The sequence below is a fragment of the Channa argus genome, chromosome 16 (assembly GCF_033026475.1).
Source record: "Channa argus isolate prfri chromosome 16, Channa argus male v1.0, whole genome shotgun sequence".
Lineage (NCBI taxonomy): Eukaryota > Metazoa > Chordata > Actinopteri > Anabantiformes > Channidae > Channa > Channa argus.
This window is the reverse complement of record NC_090212.1, coordinates 22,409,023-22,429,598: the sequence shown is the minus strand read 5'-3', so window position 1 is coordinate 22,429,598 and position 20,576 is coordinate 22,409,023. Positions and strand designations below refer to the sequence as shown.

At 44.3% G+C, this 20,576-nt stretch overlaps 3 protein-coding genes and 3 long non-coding RNA genes across 9 annotated transcripts; 3 read left to right on the top strand and 3 right to left on the bottom strand.

The window, feature by feature from the left end:
* Positions 1-270: 270 nt before the first annotated feature.
* LOC137101434 (dehydrogenase/reductase SDR family member 13-like) lies at positions 271-9,260 on the bottom strand. Its single transcript, XM_067479862.1, has 5 exons — positions 8,857-9,260; positions 8,441-8,559; positions 1,522-1,645; positions 964-1,290; positions 271-639 (listed from the first exon to the last, which is right to left on the bottom strand). The coding sequence occupies exons 1-5, from the start codon at positions 8,984-8,986 to the stop codon at positions 377-379; spliced, it is 963 nt and encodes a 320-aa protein (XP_067335963.1). The 5' UTR covers positions 8,987-9,260; the 3' UTR covers positions 271-376.
* A 980-nt stretch (positions 9,261-10,240) lies between these two features.
* On the bottom strand, positions 10,241-12,982 carry LOC137101433 (dehydrogenase/reductase SDR family member 13-like). The gene is made up of 5 exons (XM_067479861.1): positions 12,616-12,982; positions 11,797-11,915; positions 11,436-11,559; positions 10,906-11,232; positions 10,241-10,609 (listed from the first exon to the last, which is right to left on the bottom strand). Exons 1-5 carry the CDS (start codon positions 12,743-12,745, stop codon positions 10,347-10,349), a joined length of 963 nt encoding a protein of 320 aa, XP_067335962.1. The 5' UTR covers positions 12,746-12,982; the 3' UTR covers positions 10,241-10,346.
* Positions 11,177-12,267, top strand: LOC137101441 (uncharacterized). The gene is made up of 3 exons (XR_010911061.1): positions 11,177-11,318; positions 11,398-11,576; positions 11,710-12,267. It is a non-coding gene; the product is annotated as an uncharacterized lncRNA (long non-coding RNA).
* Positions 12,983-13,019: 37 nt separating the features above from the next.
* On the top strand, positions 13,020-15,555 carry LOC137101440 (uncharacterized). 3 transcript variants are annotated; one of them, XR_010911060.1, is made up of 4 exons: positions 13,020-13,198; positions 13,481-13,619; positions 13,927-14,113; positions 15,387-15,555. It is a non-coding gene; the product is annotated as an uncharacterized lncRNA (long non-coding RNA). The 3 variants fall into 3 exon arrangements; XR_010911059.1 differs by lacking the exon at positions 13,020-13,198 and adding an exon at positions 13,230-13,369; XR_010911058.1 differs by lacking the exon at positions 13,020-13,198 and having other exon boundaries at positions 13,232-13,619.
* Positions 14,328-18,248, bottom strand: LOC137101436 (dehydrogenase/reductase SDR family member 13-like). The gene is made up of 5 exons (XM_067479863.1): positions 18,115-18,248; positions 16,882-17,000; positions 16,521-16,644; positions 15,991-16,317; positions 14,328-15,645 (listed from the first exon to the last, which is right to left on the bottom strand). The coding sequence occupies exons 1-5, from the start codon at positions 18,242-18,244 to the stop codon at positions 15,383-15,385; spliced, it is 963 nt and encodes a 320-aa protein (XP_067335964.1). The 5' UTR covers positions 18,245-18,248; the 3' UTR covers positions 14,328-15,382.
* Positions 16,262-18,303, top strand: LOC137101439 (uncharacterized). 2 transcript variants are annotated; one of them, XR_010911056.1, is made up of 3 exons: positions 16,262-16,403; positions 16,483-16,661; positions 18,057-18,303. It is a non-coding gene; the product is annotated as an uncharacterized lncRNA (long non-coding RNA). The 2 variants fall into 2 exon arrangements; XR_010911057.1 differs by lacking the exon at positions 18,057-18,303 and adding an exon at positions 16,795-16,928.
* Positions 18,304-20,576: the final 2,273 nt, after the last annotated feature.

Genomic DNA, 20,576 nt, shown 5'->3' with positions numbered 1-20,576 from the left:
GATCAGTGCTGACGTTCAACTGAAACTTGTGGTTCTTTTACCTTTTACCTACTGACTGGTATTGAAGTGGCTGGAAGTCAACGTCCTGACAAGCACTTCAACATACATCACCTACAGATTGTGCTGATTGCTGGAGAATCAATGTAGCCTCAGTACATGTATCAGAAATATCATAGTATATTTTGCATATTGAAAACATACAAATCTCATACACTGTGTGCATATATTTATACGATGTACACGTCACACAATATGTGAAAAGGCAGAGACTGAGTTATTGTAAAACCTTTATTATCTCTTACTTAGTATCTTATAGCTGTGGGAACTTTGTAGAGTTTGTTTAATGACTAACAAAACCCTGATTTGTGGTTTGTTTTTAGGCCAAACCACAGAAACTCTCGCTGAGCTCCCACAGCTTCTTGGCCGCTGCGTCGTCTCTCGCCTTGGACTTGATGTTAAGCAGCGGTGCACAATGGGTGAAGTAGTGGCCACTGAGGTGTTCGATGCCTTGCTCCAGGGCACAGTGGAGCGTAGTCTGAGCTCCGGATTCAGCGTCCGTGAAGAAGAAGAAAAAAAGTGGTGAGAAGAGCAGTTTCCACCACAAGCTTGAGTAACGACTAATATCTGTCTTTATGGCTCCTGGAGAGAGAAAAATAAACCAAACATTTAACTAAGTCAAAACCTTTTAGACAATGATTAAAAATATAAGTCACAACTATGAGATTTGGAAATAAGCTGAGATATGTAATTATACTTTTTCAGCAGTAAAATGTATGATCTCATAATTGTGCCTTCTCAATTGTTATTTTATGTTTTATGTTACATTTTAAAACAATGGCTGATTATGTCCTACTTTGAACTTCATAGTTACAGGCAAGCTTTTCATTTATGCTTTTATGATTTTCTGCAAGAGGAAAACTGTAGTTAAGATAGATTAAGGTGTGAAGGTAAATGTCTACTGACCAGGGTGGAGGCTGTAGCAGGTAACGTTGGTGCCCTGCAGCTTCTTAGCGAGCTCGTAGGTGAAGAGGATGTTGCACAGTTTGCTGTGACAGTATTTCCTGAAGAGCTGATAGTTGCTGTTGCCAGAAGCCAAATCTTTGTGAGTAGTCAGACAGTTGAAATCCACATTCCCTATCTTGTAGCCTCTGGAGGACACGGTGACCACACGGCTCGGCCCGCTCGCCTTCAGAAGATCCAGCAGCAACACCGTCAAAAGGAAGTGACCCAGGTGATTGACGCCAAAGATCATCCCGAAGCCATCGTCTGTCGTTCCATCGCTTATCAGACCTGCAGTGATGAAAGCTCAGGAATGATAAAGTGCACAAGAATACTACATACTACTACCAACATACTACTACCAACATACTACTACCAACATACTACTACCAACGTACAGCAAATGTATGAACTTTACAAATATTGAATTCTACTTTACTGTAACCCTACGGATAATTATTTCAACAGGCTGATTCTTATTAAGTACTTAGAAAAATGAGGTGTATGGCTGCAGGGCCTGACCTGCGTTGTTGATGAGGAGGTCCAGCCTGGACTCCTTCCTCAGGAAGTTTTCCACAAAGGAGCGAACAGACTTCAGACTGGCCAGATCAAGCTGCATGAAGATCACCTGGTTGTTCCCAGTGTCCTGATGTCAAGAAAAAGGTTCAAGATTCAAGATTCAAAGTGTTTATTGTCATATGCACAGATAGAACGCATGTTTCCCTGTACAATGAAATTCTTACTTTGCCCTCCACTCTAAATGTCACACAGTAAGTAAAATGAGAATTGACAAAAAATAGAAATAAAATAAAACACAAATAAAATAAAAATAAGAGCAAACAAAATAAGAGCAATAAGGCAATAAAGGTGAGGTGGTGACATTCTCAGTGTGGTAGTGCAATTCTGAAAACAATTAGTGTGCAAATACAAAATCTGATTGGTAAGCAGTTGTGTCCATGTAACAGTTATGTTATGTTCATGGTTGCAAACTCCTGTCAGCTGTTTAGGAGTCTGATGGCAGACGGGAAGAAAAAGTTCTTCAGCCTTGAGGTCCTGCATTTCACACTTCTGTACCTCCGTCCTGAGGGTAGAAGTGTGAACAGTCCGTGCTGGGGTTGGGAAGGGTCTTTGAGTATGGACGCAGCTCTCCTGTGGACTCTGCGGTGGTAGATGCTCTGCAGAGAGGGCAGTGGAGTCCTGGTGATCTTCTGTGCAGTCTTCATCACTCTCTGCAGGGGTTTGGTCCATGGCAGTAGTGCTGCCGTACCACACCGTGATGCAGTTGGTCAGGACACTCTCAATGACGCAGCTGTAGAAGTTGCTGAGGATCTTAGGCAACATGCCAAACTTCCTCAGCCTCCTCATAAAATACAGCCGCTCTTGGGCCTTCTTGACCAGCTGCGTGACGTGAGGTGTCCAAGTGAGGTCCTCAGTGATGTGGACACCCAGGTATTTAAAGCTGCTCACCCTCTCCACTTCGAGCTCCCGGATGAACAGTGGCTGATGCGTTCTCCTCTCCTTTCGCATGTCCACTATCATTTTCTTCGTCTTGTCCGTGTTGAGGGTGAGGTTGTTGTCTCCACACCATGACACCAGACTGGCCACCTCCCTCCTGTAGGCTGCCTCGTCACCGCCAGCAATGCGTCCTATCACTGCAGTGTCGTCCACGAACTTCAGGATGATGATGTCCTTGTGGGAGGCGACACAGTCATAGGTGAACAGGGTGTAGAGGATGGGGCTGAGTACACAACCCTGTGGAGGCCAATGTTTGTGATGAGTCTGGCTGAAGTCCTGTTACCAATCCTGACAGACTGAGGCCTGCCAGTCAGGAAGTCTAGGAGCCAGTCACAGAGGGTGGGGTGTAGACCAAGTGTGGACAGTTTGTGGGTGAGTTTGTGGGGGAGTTTGTGGGGGATGACCGTGTTGAAGGCGGAGCTGTAGTCTATGAAAAGTATCCTCAGGTATGAGTCCTTATTTTCCAGGTGAGAGACGGAGTAGTGGATGGCAGCAGCAATGGCATCTGAGGTGGAGGTGTTGGGCCGGTAAGGATACTGCAGGGGGTCGATGGTGTCTGGTATGCTGCTCTGAATGTGGACCAGCACCACTCTCTCGAAACACTTCATCATGATTGGAGTGAGTGCCACTGGCCTGTAGTCATTCAGGCAGGTGGGTGGGCTCTTCTTAGGCAGGGGGACGATGGTCGTGGTCTTAAAGCACAAAAGAACGGTGCACTGGCTGAGGGAGAGGTTAAAGATGGAGGTGAGAACGTCAGCAAGCTCGTTGGCACATGCTCTGAGGGCTCGCCCAGGAATGTTGTCTGGACCTGCTGCTTCCTCAGAGCTTTGTGTACCTGGGTCATTGAGACAGTTGGTGGAAGGGAGTGGGGTTGAGTGGTCCAGGTGTGTGTGGGCCCCCTCTCTGCAGTGTAGCTGGCGCCCTCAAAGCGGGTGTAGAATGTGTTGAGGTCGTCTGGCAGGCTGTCTGTTGAGGTGGTGATGTTGGTGGTGGTGGTCCTGTAGTCTGTGATGTGCTGCAGTTTTTGCCACATCCGCCCTGAGTCAGCAGTAGAGTAAAAGCTGTCCAGCTTCTGCCTCTTGGCCGCTGTGATGGCTTTTCTCAGTCCGTACTTCGCAGCTTTGTACTCGGTCTCATTGCCTGATCTAAATGCAAGAGAGCGAGCACGCAGCATGTGACGTACCTGACTGTTTATCCAGGGCTTCTGGTTTGGAAACTTCCTGATTTGTATGGTGGGCACGATGTTATCAACACAAGTGCTGATGTACCCAGTCACATACTCAGCATAATCCTGTACGCTGATGGAAGAGTCCTCCAGAGTGGGTGCAGCTTTAAACAAATCCCAGTCTTACAGAGAAAAACAGTCCTGCAGGGTGCTCTCAGTCTCTGGGGTCCAGAGTTTAACCTGTTTGGTGACAGGGTGTGTTTGTTTCAGTCTTTATCTGTAAGCAGGGTACAGGAACAAAGAGATGTGGTCTGAGTGTCCGAAGTGGGGGCGGGGTGCAGCCCTGAATGCACCACGTATGTTGCTGTAAACATGGTCCAGAGTGTTCTTATCACGGGTGGGAATGTCCACATGCTGGTGGTAACATTCACCCAGAGAAACCACAGGCGGCTGATGTGTTTGCTCTTGTAAACACATTTGACCAGAGTCTGGTCTCCACTCCTCCGACCCACAAAGCTGGCAACAACCTCGACCTCCTCCTCACCCGGAACTGCACCACAGACAACATCTTGGTCACTCCTCTGCATGTATCGGATCATTTCTTCATTCAACTCACAGTCTTTATCCCTAGACCTTCGCAATCTCCTCCCACACTTGTAACATTTTGGCGCAACCTCAGGTCTCTCAACCCGGATCGATTCTCCTCGCTGGTCTCCACAACTCTGTCCCCAACACAGGACCTCTCCATCTGCGATGCAGATGCAGCCACAGACAGTCTTTGCAATACACTTTCATCATGTCTGGATTGTCTCTGTCCTATGTCTTCGAGACCCGCTCGTCTCTCACCTTCTAATCCGTGGCTCACTGACGGGATCCGTGAACAACGCACCACGCTCAGGAGTGCTGAGAGGAAGTGGCGCAAATCCAAGACATCATCTGCCTTTGCTGAGTATCAGAATCTCCTTGGACCTTTTTCTCACAGTGTCACCAGGGCAAAGATCAACTACTACCAGGAGAAGCTCAGCAACACCTCGGACACCAGAAAGCTGTTCTCCACTTTTAAATCACTCATCTACGCACCTTCACCTCCGCCATCTACTTCTCTCACTGCTGACAACTTTGCCAACTTTTTTACCAACAAGGTGGCAGCTATCAGCTCACAGTTCTCTCCTCCAGCACCTCCTCAAACTTCTTCCAACACTGCACTGCTCTCATCATTTGCAATTCTGACTGAGGATGACGTATCCACCCTCCTCCTCTCTAATCATCCGACCACCTGCACTCTGGATCCAATCCCTTCCACTCTTCTTCAAGCAGTTGCACCTGCACTAATGCCAGCTATTACACAAGTCATCAACACATCTCTCAAAACAGGGACTTTTCCAACCTCTTTCAGGCCCAGATTACCCCACTGCTCAAGAAGCCTTCTCTTGATCCCTCTGTAGTGGTGAACTACAGACCTGTCTCCCTCCTTCCTTTTCTGGCCAAGACTATGGAATGAGCAGTCTTCAACCAACTCTCAGACTTCCTTTCCAAGAATAACCTCCTCGATGTCAACCAGTCTGGCTTCAAGAGGGGTCATTCCACGGAAACGGCACTCCTGACTGTTGTGGAATATCTTCGAGCTGCAAAAGCCACAGGTCAATCATCTGTCTTAATTCTACTTGATCTATCATCAGCCTTTGACACTGTGAACCATCAGACCCTCTTGTCCACACTCTCTGACTTGGGCATCTCTGGATCAGCTCTAGACTGGCTTTGTTCTTACCTATCAGGACGAAGCTTCAAGGTATCCTGGCATCTTTCTCACTCATAGCCTCTCTACCGGTGTGCCGCAGGGCTCAGTTCTTGGTCCTCTCCTCTTTTCTATCTATACTTCATCACTAGGTGCCATCATTCACTCACATGGTCTTTCCTATCACTGCTACGCTGATGACACACAGCTCTTCCTGTCCTTTCCACCGGACGACTCCACTGTCTCATCGCGCATTTCTGCCTGTCTCTCAGACATCTCAGCCTGGATGAGTGAGAGACACCTTCAACTCAATCTCTCCAAGACCGAAGTCCTTGTCTTCCCAGCCAGACCTTTGATGCAACACAACATCAGCATCAACATTGGTTCTACAGTGATTGTCCCCACTAATTCGGCCAAAAATCTGGGGGTCATCATCGACGACCAACTGAGCTTTAAGGACCACATCTCCTCAATCTCTAGGGCAGCAGATTTGCTCTTTACAACATCAGGAAGATCAGACCCTACATCACGGAATATACAACCCAACTCATTGTACAGGCGCTGGTCACATCTCGTCTTGATTACTGCAACGCTTTGTTGATGGGGTTACCGATATCCACAATCAAACCCTTGCAGATGATCCAAAATGCGGCAGCTCGCCTCATTTTTAATCATCCAAAAAAGACCCATGTCACACCACTTTTTAGATCTCTACACTGGCTTCCTGTTGCTGCTCGCATCAGGTTCAGAGCTCTGTCTCTTGCTTACAGGGTTGTTAACTCGACAGCTCCCAGCTCGGCCGCTGCGGTCTGCCAACGAACGACGTCTGGTGGTCCCAGCACCGCATAGAAGACACAAAGCAAAACTGTTCAGCGCAATGATCCCACGATGGTGGAACGAGCTACCAAACGCTGCACGCTCAGCTGATTCTTTTCCAATATTCAAAAAACTGCTGAAAACTAAACTCTTCCGCATCTTCCTATGCACTTAAAATCTTTAAAAAAAAAAAAAAAACCTTTCTGCTTTCTTGCACTTGCATCTCGTGAACTGTGAACACTTTTCTGATAGGACTTTGCTTTGATGTTTTCTCCTTAACTTAGATTTTTGCTGCCTTGTACCTCACTTGTAAGTCGCTTTGGATAAAAGCTTCTGCTAAATGACTAAATGTAAATGTAAATGTAAATGTAAATTTGGGGAAAACAGTCCGTAAACTACACTGGTTGAAGTCGCCAGCAACAATAAAAACAGCGTCAGGATGAGCCGTTTCTAACGCGCTGATGACGTCATGGAGTTTGCTGAGTGCTACGTGGAGTTAGCTCGCGGGGGGATGTAAACAGCGGCCAAAAACACAGCAGTAAATTCCCTCGGTAGATAATAAGGAGGCACTTCAGCAGTAGAAACTCCACATCTGGCGAACAGTAGTGATGGGCGATACCAGTGATTTCAGATTCGATCCGATACCAAGTAATACCTTAGCTAGTATCGCGATATCGATCCGATCCCATTTCCAGAGTGTTATGTTAATTCTGTCATCTGATCACGATGAAACACAATCACGTGAGCCCTTACAGGGAATAATTAAAAACATTAAAACGACAGCAAAATCATTGTTCAACCTATTGGCATTTTTAACATTTTCATTATTTTAAATAAAACGTATTAACGTTCTGACTTATCTCCATGACAACAGCATGACACTTTCTTTATCAGGTGAACAGTTTATGTCACCTTATATCCATGACTCGCCCTCATCTACATGTATGTCTTATATACCCATCTGTATTTCCTTCCCTTTGCTTAAAACCAATTATGGATTAGACACACTTTGCCTATTTCTACAATTCTCTTGAAGCAGAACGTTCGTAGCGAAATAGTCCGTGAATAAATATGATACATTTCGCTCCGAAATGCTGCCTGTGTTTGGAGGCGGAGCCGCCAGCCGGCCGAGCACGTGTCGAAGAAGTTTAGTTGAAGATTGTGGCTCATGGGGCGGATCGGCGGAAGGAAAAGTAGTTCCTATGCGGTGCATCACAAATAATATACAAATTGATGTAGAAGGAGCAGAAAACATTCGGATATGACTGCAGAGAAAATATGAATAAATAAACAGAAAATATCGACATTTTAACTTGAGAATCGATATTTAAAAATTGGCCATCGAGATCGAAATATCGATATTTTGGTATCGATCCGCCCATCACTAGCGAACAGTGTTCACCCACCGTCTGTATATCTCCACACCACGAGTTGTTGACAAACACACACACACCTCCCCCTTCAGTCTTACCGGACGCGGCCGTTCGATCGCCTCGGTGAACAGAGTGAGTCTGTAGCTGAATGGCTTCCTCTGGGACTTTGTCTGAGAGCCAGGTCTCGGTGAAAATCAGGGCGCAGCACTCTCTGGTTTCCCGTTGGGTTGTAATCCTGACTCGTAGCTCGTCCAGTTTGTTTTCCAGGGACCGTACATTCGCTAGCAGGAGACTCGGCAGCGGTGGTCGGCTAGCGCGAGCTTTTAGCCTCGCATGGAGCCCTCCCCTCTTGCCTCGCTTCGTCACCGTCTGCGAAGCGCTCTCCTGGGGTCAGCTAACTCACTCGAGCCCGGTGCTTCATGGCCTCCGGGGTGGTAACGGTGGTGACTCTGGGAGCGAACAATGAGTTGTAGCTCCAGCGGAATAAAACTAGCAAAGTCAGTGTGTTGTGAGTTGGCGATGTCCAGTTATGCCTGTCGGTTGTATGTTAGCAGTGCATGACATTTGTGCACCGCAGAAAAAACAAGAAACACACAAAAAAGCAGGAAAAGGCGCCATGTTGGAACCGTTTAGACACTAACAGGATGGTTTTGTGCATTTTCTGCTCCCTTGTTGTATTTGTTTAAAACTAATATCCTTAACAAGCTGATGAGCCTGTGTTTGTGAATACTATCACACTCTGTTCCCCAGACAAGAAAATGTCTTATTAACTAAGGCAACAACTGAACAGACGTTAAGCCACAGTCTAAATCAATGCAGCAAGTTTCTGGCTTCTACCTTGATGATTTCCTGGACGGCAGCCTCAGCTCGCTGTCTGTCCCTGCAGGCCAAGATCACCCTTGCCCCTCTTCTGGCCAGGTCCTTTGCTGTGGTCAAACCGATGCCAGTGTTTGCTCCTGGAGAGGATGAGCAGAGTTATGGAGGCTACGTTTTCGAAATGTGGCTGAGTCCTCTAGCTCTGATAACTGGATCTGCAGAGTCACAACTACAGTAACATTAACTGCACTTTGATATATTTATCATTGTACCATCTTTGACTTTCTGTCATAACTGCTCATTGCACTGCTTACTAACGATGTACTGGGCTTGTTTTTATCCATTTTTCCATTTTTTTATTTTTGCTAATTTGTATTGACGGATGTCAACGCTGTGTGGTTCCTTCCCTTCTCCTTTGCTTGTGAACTGAGACTCACCGGTCACGATGGCTGTCTTCCCGTGTAGCTTTGCTGTACTTTTACACCTGGGCAGCTTGAGGACAGTCGTGTGGAGCAGGAAATAAACTCCGATTAACAGAGCTCCCAGCAGCAGCAGCTCCAGCAACATTCTGTCTGCAAACACACCAAACTCCACACACTGAATGACTGAGACCTGCAGAAGTTTTCGTGTGAGCAACTGTGTTTGTGTGGACTTTGTGACAGTTGAGTAACATTTTGTATGAGCAGCTCCACCTTTTCTCCTCCCGCAGCCGGGCTCAGCTTGTCCTGACTGTTAGTCCTGTTTAATGTAGCAGGTTTGCTTCAGCATTTCACACCAGAATCTCCCGGGGAGATGGAAAAAGGCAAGCGAAAAGTCCTTCAGTGGAGACACGAGTAAATAAAAAAGGTGATCAGGATCTTTTTGAGGCAGCTGCTTATGAATTGTTAACATTCACAGACACACAGCCCATTGTCTTAAAGGCTGACGCACAACTGCAGCGCCACCTGGTGGCTGTGCGTAAAGCTACAATATGAAAATGATGCAAGAGGCTCATCCTCCAAATCAATCTGTTCTGCTCCGTCTGGACCTCCCTCACTCTGCACAGCCCTTCAGGTATTATTCACTGGGCTGCAAACTTAGTAATGAAGCAGAAATTGATGAAAAATCCGAGGGGTTCTAAAATGTTTAATGAAGCAGTAAACACATTTCTGCCACATAACGGATGATGGATTTATTGCCACTTTACTGGTGAAATAACCATAATTCTACATTTAAGGCCTTTAAACTATAATGAAACCATATGAAGAAAGAACACACAGCAGTTTTTTTTTTATTTTATACTCAACTGAACTATATTGTTCAATGCTCATATAATGAGCTTTTTTTAAAGAAACCTAAACATGACAAACATTGCTCCCCCCACTCTGCCCCAGGATGCCAGGAGCACAGGTGATCCACAAGTGTCACCCAGCTCTGTGCATGCAATGCACAATGCAGAGATAGCGAGCTGAGCGCTCTCATTTATACACCTGGAGGGACTCACCTGTGGGACCTGTTCCGCAGGTGAGACACAACTCGTCCCGGTGCGACCGGTTTTGAACACTTCTCGTCGATCAGTGCTGACGTTCAACTGAAACTTGTGGTTCTTTTACCTTTTACCTACTGACTGGTATTGAAGTGGCTGGAAGTCAACGTCCTGACAAGCACTTCAACATACATCACCTACAGATTGTGCTGATTGCTGGAGAATCAATGTAGCCTCAGTACATGTATCAGAAATATCATAGTATATTTTGCATATTGAAAACATACAAATCTCATATACTGTGTGCATATATTTATACGATGTACACGTCACACAATATGTGAAAAGGCAGAGACTGAGTTATTGTAAAACCTTTATTATCTCTTACTTAGTATCTTATAGCTGTGGGAACTTTGTAGAGTTTGTTTAATGACTAACAAAACCCTGATTTGTGGTTTGTTTTTAGGCCAAACCACAGAAACTCTCGCTGAGCTCCCACAGCTTCTTGGCCGCTGCGTCGTCTCTCGCCTTGGACTTGATGTTAAGCAGCGGTGCACAATGGGTGAAGTAGTGACCACTGAGGTGTTCGATGCCTTGCTCCAGGGCACAGTGGAGCGTAGTCTGAGCTCCGGATTCAGCGTCCGTGAAGAAGAGGGTGACAGGTAGACCCAAGAGGACCCTCAACCACGGGCTTGAGTAACGAGCGAGTTCTGTCTTTATGGCCCCTGGAGAGAGAAAAATGACTTAAACATGTAACTAAGCATTTAATTTGTATGTGTGGAAAAACCATTTGTGTCTGATAAAATGCAGGGAATAACAATAAACAGTGCAAAGTGTGACTCATTATCAACTGCTAAAACAAAATATTAGAAGGTTTTAATGATATTCGTGGGTGTTTATTTTACACATTAAAGGATGAGGACCACTGACGCACAGCAACATTTAGAACCCATTTATACGAAATCATAAATTAAAACAAAGATGGAAGAATCCCCAGGTGTGAAGGTAAATGTGTACCGACCAGGGTGGAGGCTGTAGCAGGTAACGTTGGTGCCCTGCAGCTTCTTAGCGAGCTCGTAGGTGAAGAGGATGTTGCACAGTTTGCTGTGACAGTATTTCTTAAAGAGCTGATAGTTGCTGTTGCCAGAAGCCAAATCTTTGTGAGTAGTCAGACAGTTGAAATCCACGTTCCCCATCTTGTAGCCTCTGGAGGACACGGTGACCACACGGCTCGGCCCGCTCGCCTTCAGAAGATCCAGCAGCAACACCGTCAAAAGGAAGTGACCCAGGTGATTGACGCCAAAGATCATCCCGAAGCCATCGTCTGTCGTTCCATCACTTATCAGACCTGCAGTGATGAAAGCTCAGGAATGATAAAGTGCACAAGAATACTACATACTACTACCAACATACTACTACCAACGCACAGCAAATGTATGAACTTTACAAATATTGAATTCTACTTTACTGTAACCCTACGGATAATTATTTCAACAGGCTGATTCTTTTTAAGTACTTAGAAAAATGAGGCGTATGGCTGCAGGGCCTGACCTGCGTTGTTGATGAGGAGGTCCAGCCTGGACTCCTTCCTCAGGAAGTTTTCCACAAAGGAGCGAACAGACTTCAGACTGGCCAGATCAAGCTGCATGAAGATCACCTGGTTGTTCCCAGTGTCCTGATGTCAAGAAAAAGGTTGGAAACCGTTTAGACACTAACAGGATGGTTTTGTGCATTTTCTGCTCCCTTGTTGTATTTGTTTAAAACTAATATCCTTAACAAGCTGATGAGCCTGTGTTTGTGAATACTATCACACTCTGTTCCCCAGACAAGAAAATGTCTTATTAACTAAGGCAACAACTGAACAGACGTTAAGCCACAGTCTAAATCAATGCAGCAAGTTTCTGGCTTCTACCTTGATGATTTCCTGGACGGCAGCCTCAGCTCGCTGTCTGTCCCTGCAGGCCAAGATCACCCTTGCCCCTCTTCTGGCCAGGTCCTTTGCTGTGGTCAAACCGATGCCAGTGTTTGCTCCTGGAGAGGATGAGCAGAGTTATGGAGGCTACGTTTTCGAAATGTGGCTGAGTCCTCTAGCTCTGATAACTGGATCTGCAGAGTCACAACTACAGTAACATTAACTGCACTTTGATATATTTATCATTGTACCATCTTTGACTTTCTGTCATAACTGCTCATTGCACTGCTTACTAACGATGTACTGGGCTTGTTTTTATCCATTTTTCCTTTTTTTTATTTTTGCTAATTTGTATTGACGGATGTCAACGCTGTGTGGTTCCTTCCCTTCTCCTTTGCTTGTGAACTGAGACCCCACCCCGGGACCGTGAATGTGGAAGGGTTGTAGTTGTACAGTCACCAACAATTAGTAGCCGTTGTCATGAAGTTTTATCTGAATCTTTACTTGGATTAGTGTCAGCTTGTAATTTGGTGGCTGAAATTGTGAAACAAACACCATTAAATCAAATGAAAACCAGTTAAAACAGTGATAGAGGAATTTTTGTTTCTGTCCCTGTTTTCTCAGTGATGAAAATTTCCATTTCTGCCAATGAAGCTGACTAATCTCTGATATTTCCCAAATCAACAAATGACCCTTGAAGTGTTTTAAAGTCTCTCCTGGAGTAGCTGTTGTACATTCAGAAACCTTTTCTCTCTGTCCAGCCCAGCTGCTGTCCTCATTCTCCTGTGCAGCAGTTTGCTCTGCTGGCTGTGGACTCACCGGTCACGATGGCTGTCTTCCCGTGTAGCTTTGCTGTACTTTTACACCTGGGCATCTTGAGGACAGTCGTGTGGAGCAGGAAATAAACTCCGATTAACAGAGCTCCCAGCAGCAGCAGTTCCAGCAGCATCCTGTCTGCAAACACACTGAATGACTGAGACCTGCAGAAGTTTTCGTGTGAGCAACTGTGTTTGTGTAGACTTGGTGACAGTTACGTAACATTTTCTATGAGCAGCTCCACCTTTTCTCCTCCCACAGCCGGGCTCAGCTTGTCCTGACTGTTAGTCCTGTTTCATGTAGCAGGTTTGCTTCAGCATTTCACACCAGACTCTGCCGGGGAGATGGAAAAAGGCAAGCGAAAAGTCCTTCAGTGGAGACACGAGTAAATAAAAAAGGTGATCAGGATCTTTTTGAGGCAGCTTCACAGACACACAGCCCATTGTTTTGAAGGCTGACGCACAACTGCAGCGCCACCTGGTGGCTGTGCGTAAAGCTACAATATGAAAATGATGCAAGAGGCTCATCCTCCAAATCAATCTGTTCTGCTCCGTCTGGACCTCCCTCACTCTGCACAGCCCTTCAGGTATTATTCACTGGGCTGCAAACTTAGTAATGAAGCAGAAATTGATGAAAGATCCGAGCCAGTCGGAGAATCGGGGTGATGTGTAATATTTTACTAGTGCTAGTAGTAAATTTAGAGTCTTGCAGCCGAGCTTTGGACAACTTAAAGGCGGTTTAGTTCTGACACAGGCAGGTAAAAAAAACTGGCACAGATTGCAACACAGTTTTCCCAGGCATGCAAAACTCCACATAACACCGGTCCCAAGCCTGGATAGGGGCGTAAACTACTCATGTCAATCAACAGGCGGAACCGGTTCTGCTGTGGCGACCTCTGATCCCAGGACCAGCTGATCTTTTTTTGTGTGACGCTCCAGTGACATAGCTGAGTCAAAACAACACCCAGGTTCCAAAGACTCGTCTGGAATGAGAGGCCTAGGGTAAAGGTATTGTCTTTAATCCCAGGAATCCTGTTTTGAATGATTCATGTCTCAGTCTTATCTGACTTTCAGTGTAAAAAGTTCGCACGTAGCCTTTGCGTAATGCTGATCAAGCAGCTGATTAACTCCGACTCCTTAAATGAGCAGTACAGCTGCATAAAGATAATAAGAAACACCTTCACATTTACAGATCGCTGCAAGATGGTGCCTGTTGCACGTTGTGTGCGTTTTTCATGTATGTCGTCATATCAACGCTGTCGCTTAATGACTGTGTCTGTGAAATATGACCATGGGTCTTTGTTTCGCATCAAAGTGTCTATTGAAAGTCCCTCTGAAACCTGGGAGGACTACAGGCCAACCTTTCCGCCCTCTCTCCTCACCTGAGTACCGGTTTCTACTCGTGACATGACAAGAAATCTCGGAGACAGGGACAGAGCTGGCACACCGGCTAAAAAGAGGCGAGCTAAGAGTCTCTGCTTCTGTCGCCATGAACATACCAGGTGGGTTGTGTCCGTTCCCCTTCAGGAAGCGACGGGTTCTCCGCTGTTTACCTGTTGCACTTTCATCTCTGTCTACAGTGGGTGGGATTAGGAAAACAAGGGGACCACAAGTCAAACAAAGCAGGGCAATAAGACACGAGAAATTATGTTCGAAATCAAAACAAAACCGATTACATTTAGATAAAAATATCAAACAGATAAAAACTATGGATGAATTAAACAGGAAATGAAATTTACTGAAAATGGAAAAAGTTCATGCTACAGTGATATCAGATCATGAAAGTAGGTTATTTAAGCAGCCGCGTGCAATGATATTTCCTTCATCTCAAACAATTTATTGAAACACAAGTTAACACAGTGGTGAGTTTGCCACAACAAAACATGTCAATCTCTCAATAACTTGTCAATTGTTAGGCGTCGTCTTGGTCTCCGGATGTGTGAAGCGCGATGAAGAGGACGGTTTAAATACAAACAGAACATTTAGTGGTCGAATCGTGGATCAGACACTTGTTGGGATTTTGCAGTTAATCACCTTGTTAGAGAGCAGCGTGACACGCAGTACGTAACTACTGAACAGCTGGACATGTGCATTCAGAAGTTTCGAGAAGGTCAAATTAAGTTCACCTGTTAAGGTTATAGCGTATTTTAGGTTAATTCTGACATTTCACCCATAAGTGGAATATTTCTAACTTTTTGTGAGTAGTTTGTATCTAGATGTAAATATCATCAAACAAAAGCTAAAACTCTGGACTTTTATCTGATTCCATGTTTCGATCCTAAACCCAAATGTCATTGTACAGTTAAAACTAATGAATGTAACTTTTATATGCACAACATGCAACTGCTGCCATAGTGAATATGCTGAGGATATATAGGATATTATGATGCAGTAAAATAAAATCAATTAGTTCATTCACTAAGTAATTAACTGCAGCAGACATTAAGTAATATTTGCTTCAATGTTATTATCTTGATGTGCTCATGCAGAATCCTGAGAGCCGTATGGAAGACAACCAAATTCACCAAAGAGAAGAGAAGCTGGAGTCGTTCTCTCATAATGACTCAGTGTCTGCGTTTACATGCACTTAAGTAACTGGGGAGCTCAGAGAAACCAGCTTTCCTGTTTACATCACACTTGAAATAATCAGCTTTCCAGAGAAAGACGGCTGTAACCTGGTTACTTAAGTCCATGTAAATGCACTTAGTATCTTATAGCTGTGGGAACTAGTTTGTTTAATGACTAACAAAACCCTGATTTGTGGTTTGTTTTTAGGCCAAACCACAGAAACTCTCGCTGAGCTCCCACAGCTTCTTGGCCGCTGCGTCGTCTCTCGCCTTGGACTCGATGTTAAGCAGCGGTGCACAATGGGTGAAGTAGTGGCCACTGAGGTGTTCGATGCCTTGCTCCAGGGCACAGTGGAGCGTAGTCTGAGCTCCGGATTCAGCGTCCGTGAAGAAGAAGAAAATGACTGGTGAGAAGAGCAGTTTCCACCACAAGCTTGAGTAACGACTAATATCTGTCTTTATGGCTCCTGGAGAGAGAAAAATAAACCAAACATTTAACTAAGTCAAAAACTTTTAGACAATGATTAAAAAAATAAGTCACAAAAATGAGATTTGGAAAGAAGCTGAGATATGTAATTATACTTTTTCAGCAGTAAAATGTATGATCTCATAATTGTGCCTTCTCAATTGTTATTTTATGTTTTATGTTACATTTTAAAACAATGGCTGATTATGTCCTACTTTGAACTTCATAATTACAGGCAAGCTTTTCATTTATGCTTTTATGATTTTCTGCAAGAGGAAAACTGTAGTTAAGATAGATTAAGATGAAATAAGTAATACGGAAGGTGTGAAGGTAAATGTGTACCGACCAGGGTGGAGGCTGTAGCAGGTAACGTTGGTGCCCTGCAGCTTCTTAGCGAGCTCGTAGGTGAAGAGGATGTTGCACAGTTTGCTGTGACAGTATTTCTTAAAGAGCTGATAGTTGCTGTTGCCAGAAGCCAAATCTTTGTGAGTAGTCAGACAGTTGAAATCCACGTTCCCCATCTTGTAGCCTCTGGAGGACACGGTGACCACACGGCTCGGCCCGCTCGCCTTCAGAAGATCCAGCAGCAACACCGTCAAAAGGAAGTGACCCAGGTGATTGACGCCAAAGATCATCCCGAAGCCATCGTCTGTCGTTCCATCACTTATCAGACCTGCAGTGATGAAAGCTCAGGAATGATAAAGTGCACAAGAATACTACATACTACTACCAACATACTACTACCAACGCACAGCAAATGTATGAACTTTACAAATATTGAATTCTACTTTACTGTAACCCTACGGATAATTATTTCAACAGGCTGATTCTTTTTAAGTACTTAGAAAAATGAGGCGTATGGCTGCAGGGCCTGACCTGCGTTGTTGATGAGGAGGTCCAGCCTGGACTCCTTCCTCAGGAAGTTTTCCACAAAGGAGCGAACAGACTTCAGACTGGCCAGATCAAGCTGCATGAAGATCACCTGGTTGTTCCCAGTGTCCTGATGTCAAGAAAAAGGTTGGAAACCGTTTAGACACTAACAGGATGGTTTTGTGCATTTTCTGCTCCCTTGTTGTATTTGTTTAAAACTAATATCCTTAACAAGCTGATGAGCCTGTGTTTGTGAATACTATCACACTCTGTTCCCCAGACAAGAAAATGTCTTATTAACTAAGGCAACAACTGAACAGACGTTAAGCCACAGTCTAAATCAATGCAGCAAGTTTCTGGCTTCTACCTTGATGATTTCCTGGACGGCAGCCTCAGCTCGCTGTCTGTCCCTGCAGGCCAAGATCACCCTTGCCCCTCTTCTGGCCAGGTCCTTTGCTGTGGTCAAACCGATGCCAGTGTTTGCTCCTGGAGAGGATGAGCAGAGTTATGGAGGCTACGTTTTCGAAATGTGGCTGAGTCCTCTAGCTCTGATAACTGGATCTGCAGAGTCAGTGTTGGTAAAAAGTGCTGTGGCATGATTTAAGATCATGTACAGTAAATGAGGCTTCTTTGCATTATGCGGTGTGTTTAGGTGGATAACAATTCATATTAAATCTAACAGGATCATTCTTGAGGATAAGGATTTTAGTGTACAAGGGAATGACTTGCATCATACCATGTAACCTCTTCCATAGTGATACAGAAAACCTTTAAACCACTTTGAGGGAATCATTTGTTCACAGATTGTGGCCGACTGCAAGAACAGACTAGATACGATGCTCAGTTCTGGTGCTTATTACGAATCTCGGCTTAATCTGAATTCATCAGAGACTCAGTTGTACGAGGAACAATGAGAGTTGGGAGCTGAGAGAGCTATTAATCATTCCTAACATGTGATTACATTAGTGGAGCCCCTCCCCTACATCTGGAGTCAATATTGCCTTAAGCAATTGTTCTCCCTGAAGCAGCATGAGTCCTTTGCTTTAACAAAATATTTTATATCTGACTGAAAGGACACACGTCAAAATTTAAATTAAAACTCACGAGGATATAAAACACTGTAAAGCACAACTACAGTAACATTAACTGCACTTTGATATATTTATCATTGTACCATCTTTGACTTTCTGTCATAACTGCTCATTGCACTGCTTACTAACGATGTACTGGGCTTGTTTTTATCCATTTTTCCATTTTTTTTATTTTTGCTCATTTGTATTGACGGATGTCAACGCTGTGTGGTTCCTTCCCTTCTCCTTTGCTTGTGAACTGAGACCCCACCCCGGGACCGTGAATGTGGAAGGGTTGTAGTTGTACAGTCACCAACAATTAGTAGCCGTTGTCATGAAGTTTTAGCTTTACATTTCAGTTATCTGAATCTTTACTTTTTTATTTCTAAACTGTATTCTGACCTCAGAAACTACAGCTCACCACCCTTTAAAGCAGCTGTTGTACATTCAGAAACCTTTTCTCTCTGTCCAGCCCAGCTGCTGTCCTCATTCTCCTGTGCAGCAGTTTGCTCTGCTGGCTGTGGACTCACCGGTCACGATGGCTGTCTTCCCGTGTAGCTTTGCTGTACTTTTACACCTGGGCAGCTTGAGGACAGTCGTGTGGAGCAGGAAATAAACTCCGATTAACAGAGCTCCCAGCAGCAGCAGCTCCAGCAGCATCCTGTCTGCAAACACACTGAATGACTGAGACCTGCAGCAGCTCGCGTGTGAGCAACTGTTTTTACAGTTACATAACACTTTTTCATCAGTATCAACAGTATCCACACCCTCTCTCTTCAGTAAACCGCCCACTCATTCTGATTCCAGTTACATGTCAGGTTCTTCTTTTTAACTCCTTGCACCAACACTGTGGTCAGATTACAGGCTATTTCCTTTACAGGAAAATGACTGAAAAAGAAAGTCTTTAAAGACAGAAGAGGGTTTATCTTAAAGAGAAAAGCACAGTTTCTCACGCTGCGAGGAGAAACAATTGAATGTAGGGTGATTTCTGGCAGGTAAAGTGGCTGAGAATTCTTAAATTGCATCACACAGGTAAAGTACAGACGTCGTTGTTTGACAGGTTGAATGCAGGTACATCACCACCTAGTGACTCCTCACAGCACCTCAGCCTGAGAACATATCAAATAAAACAAACCAAAATTCTACAGCAGTTAGATTATTTAATCACAGTGGAGTCAGTGAGTTTTTCAAAATCCATAAACTGAAATGAAGAGGTTGTTTTTAGATACAAATTTACAGAAAAGTTCAACAGTTTACAGCAAATGACCCAGGATGAATGAACTACTCAGAACGTTTAGTAAAGCAAAAGCACCAGTGCAGAAACATAAAAATACCCCTTTACAAATTTAAGACTTGCAAACATAACACTGTCACTGATTTGTCTCCGTCACCTCCCCATCTACTGCAGTAATATTGTGCACAGTATGTTTTGTCAAATACTGAATACTGTCTCCACTGTTTCTTTCAACTTTTTCAAATTTTTGAATTTCCTGCCTGGAGATTGAGTGGCGTTCAAGCCACTCCCACTGTGACATCACACAGAGGAAACATGAGGATAAGCCTTTAAAATGACCTTTGCACCCAATCCTACTGTTCTGAAAGCTCCTGTTAAAATCTCAGTTGTGCATTAACAGGTTCGTCCACTTCACTTTCAGGATCAGATTCCCGTTTAGATTGTTGAACTACCATCTCACCCCACTTACATTTTTAGTGCCTGCCATTATGTAGCGCTGCAGCATAGGAGAATGTGTATTATGCATTAGGCTGCGTTTCCATTGGCTGCTGATGCATATGAAGGCAAAACTTAAATGGTACGTAGTCTGCAACTATTAAGTGCTTTTTAACCTATTGGCAATTAAAGCGCTTTACACTGCTTCTTATTCACCCATTCACACTCACACAGCGATGGGAGAGCTGCTATGCAGCTGGTCAACACTCGCCGGGAGCTACTACGTTGGGGTTCAGTGTCTTGCTCAAGGACACTTTGACATGTGACCTGAGGATCCGGGGATCAAACCAACACCTCAACCCGATCCAAGTTGGGGCTCATGATTATTGCAAATTAACATCTTCTGAAGACAGATAGCAGACAGGAGGCAACCTGGGCTTTTTAAAAAGATTAATTTGGAGAAATCTGAACAGGTTTGTTCGAATAAAATGTCAGATATGTTTCTAAATGCACTCACCACTTACAACATTGGAATCATTCATGGTAACTGGTTTTAATTATTTTTCCAAAATATAGATTTTAATTTTAAAACAGGTAATGTATCACTAGTGGGTTGATCTAAATTGATCTAGATGGACCTACTGTAGCAGCAGATGCATCATTACCGTCAGAGGGTCGACTGTAATTACATTTAGTTTTTCCTACACATGACCAGTGACTTGTATATTTCTATATAAATACATCATTCTTGTTTTGATCTAACAAAACCACTATGAATAAGAAATCATAAAATGCTGTTGATAGTAATTTTTTGATTTATATATTTTTGTGTATGTGTAAGTTTGTAGTTCCCCGTTATTGAACTTGTCCTTTCCATGCAAACATGTCAGTACCAGCTGCTCAGCTGTGAGAATTACTGGCTGATGTTTGAAAACTCCACCCTGTTCTGTGTTAGAATATGTTGTTCATTTGTCAACGTTTTCTGCCCAAGATAAACGATTGAAGATAATCGTAACAGACCGAACATCAACAGAATCTGCTGCCGTGTTTGACTTTGTATATTACTCAGATAAAGAAAAAAAAGCGCGAAACCCCAACGGTACACAACTGTATCTTCTTTCTGTGTTTACATTCGTTTTCACGCCCCATTTCTGCTCAGCCAATAAAGCGGACAAGACAACTCTCACGTGACTTGTGACGCATTTTGGTTCGCTCGGATGTTTCGGTGTAAAAGGAGAACCAGGTTTACGACGTGGTCCAGTGATTCGGTGCAAAACAAACACACAAATAATCTATAGGATGAAAAACCCTACACACACCGTA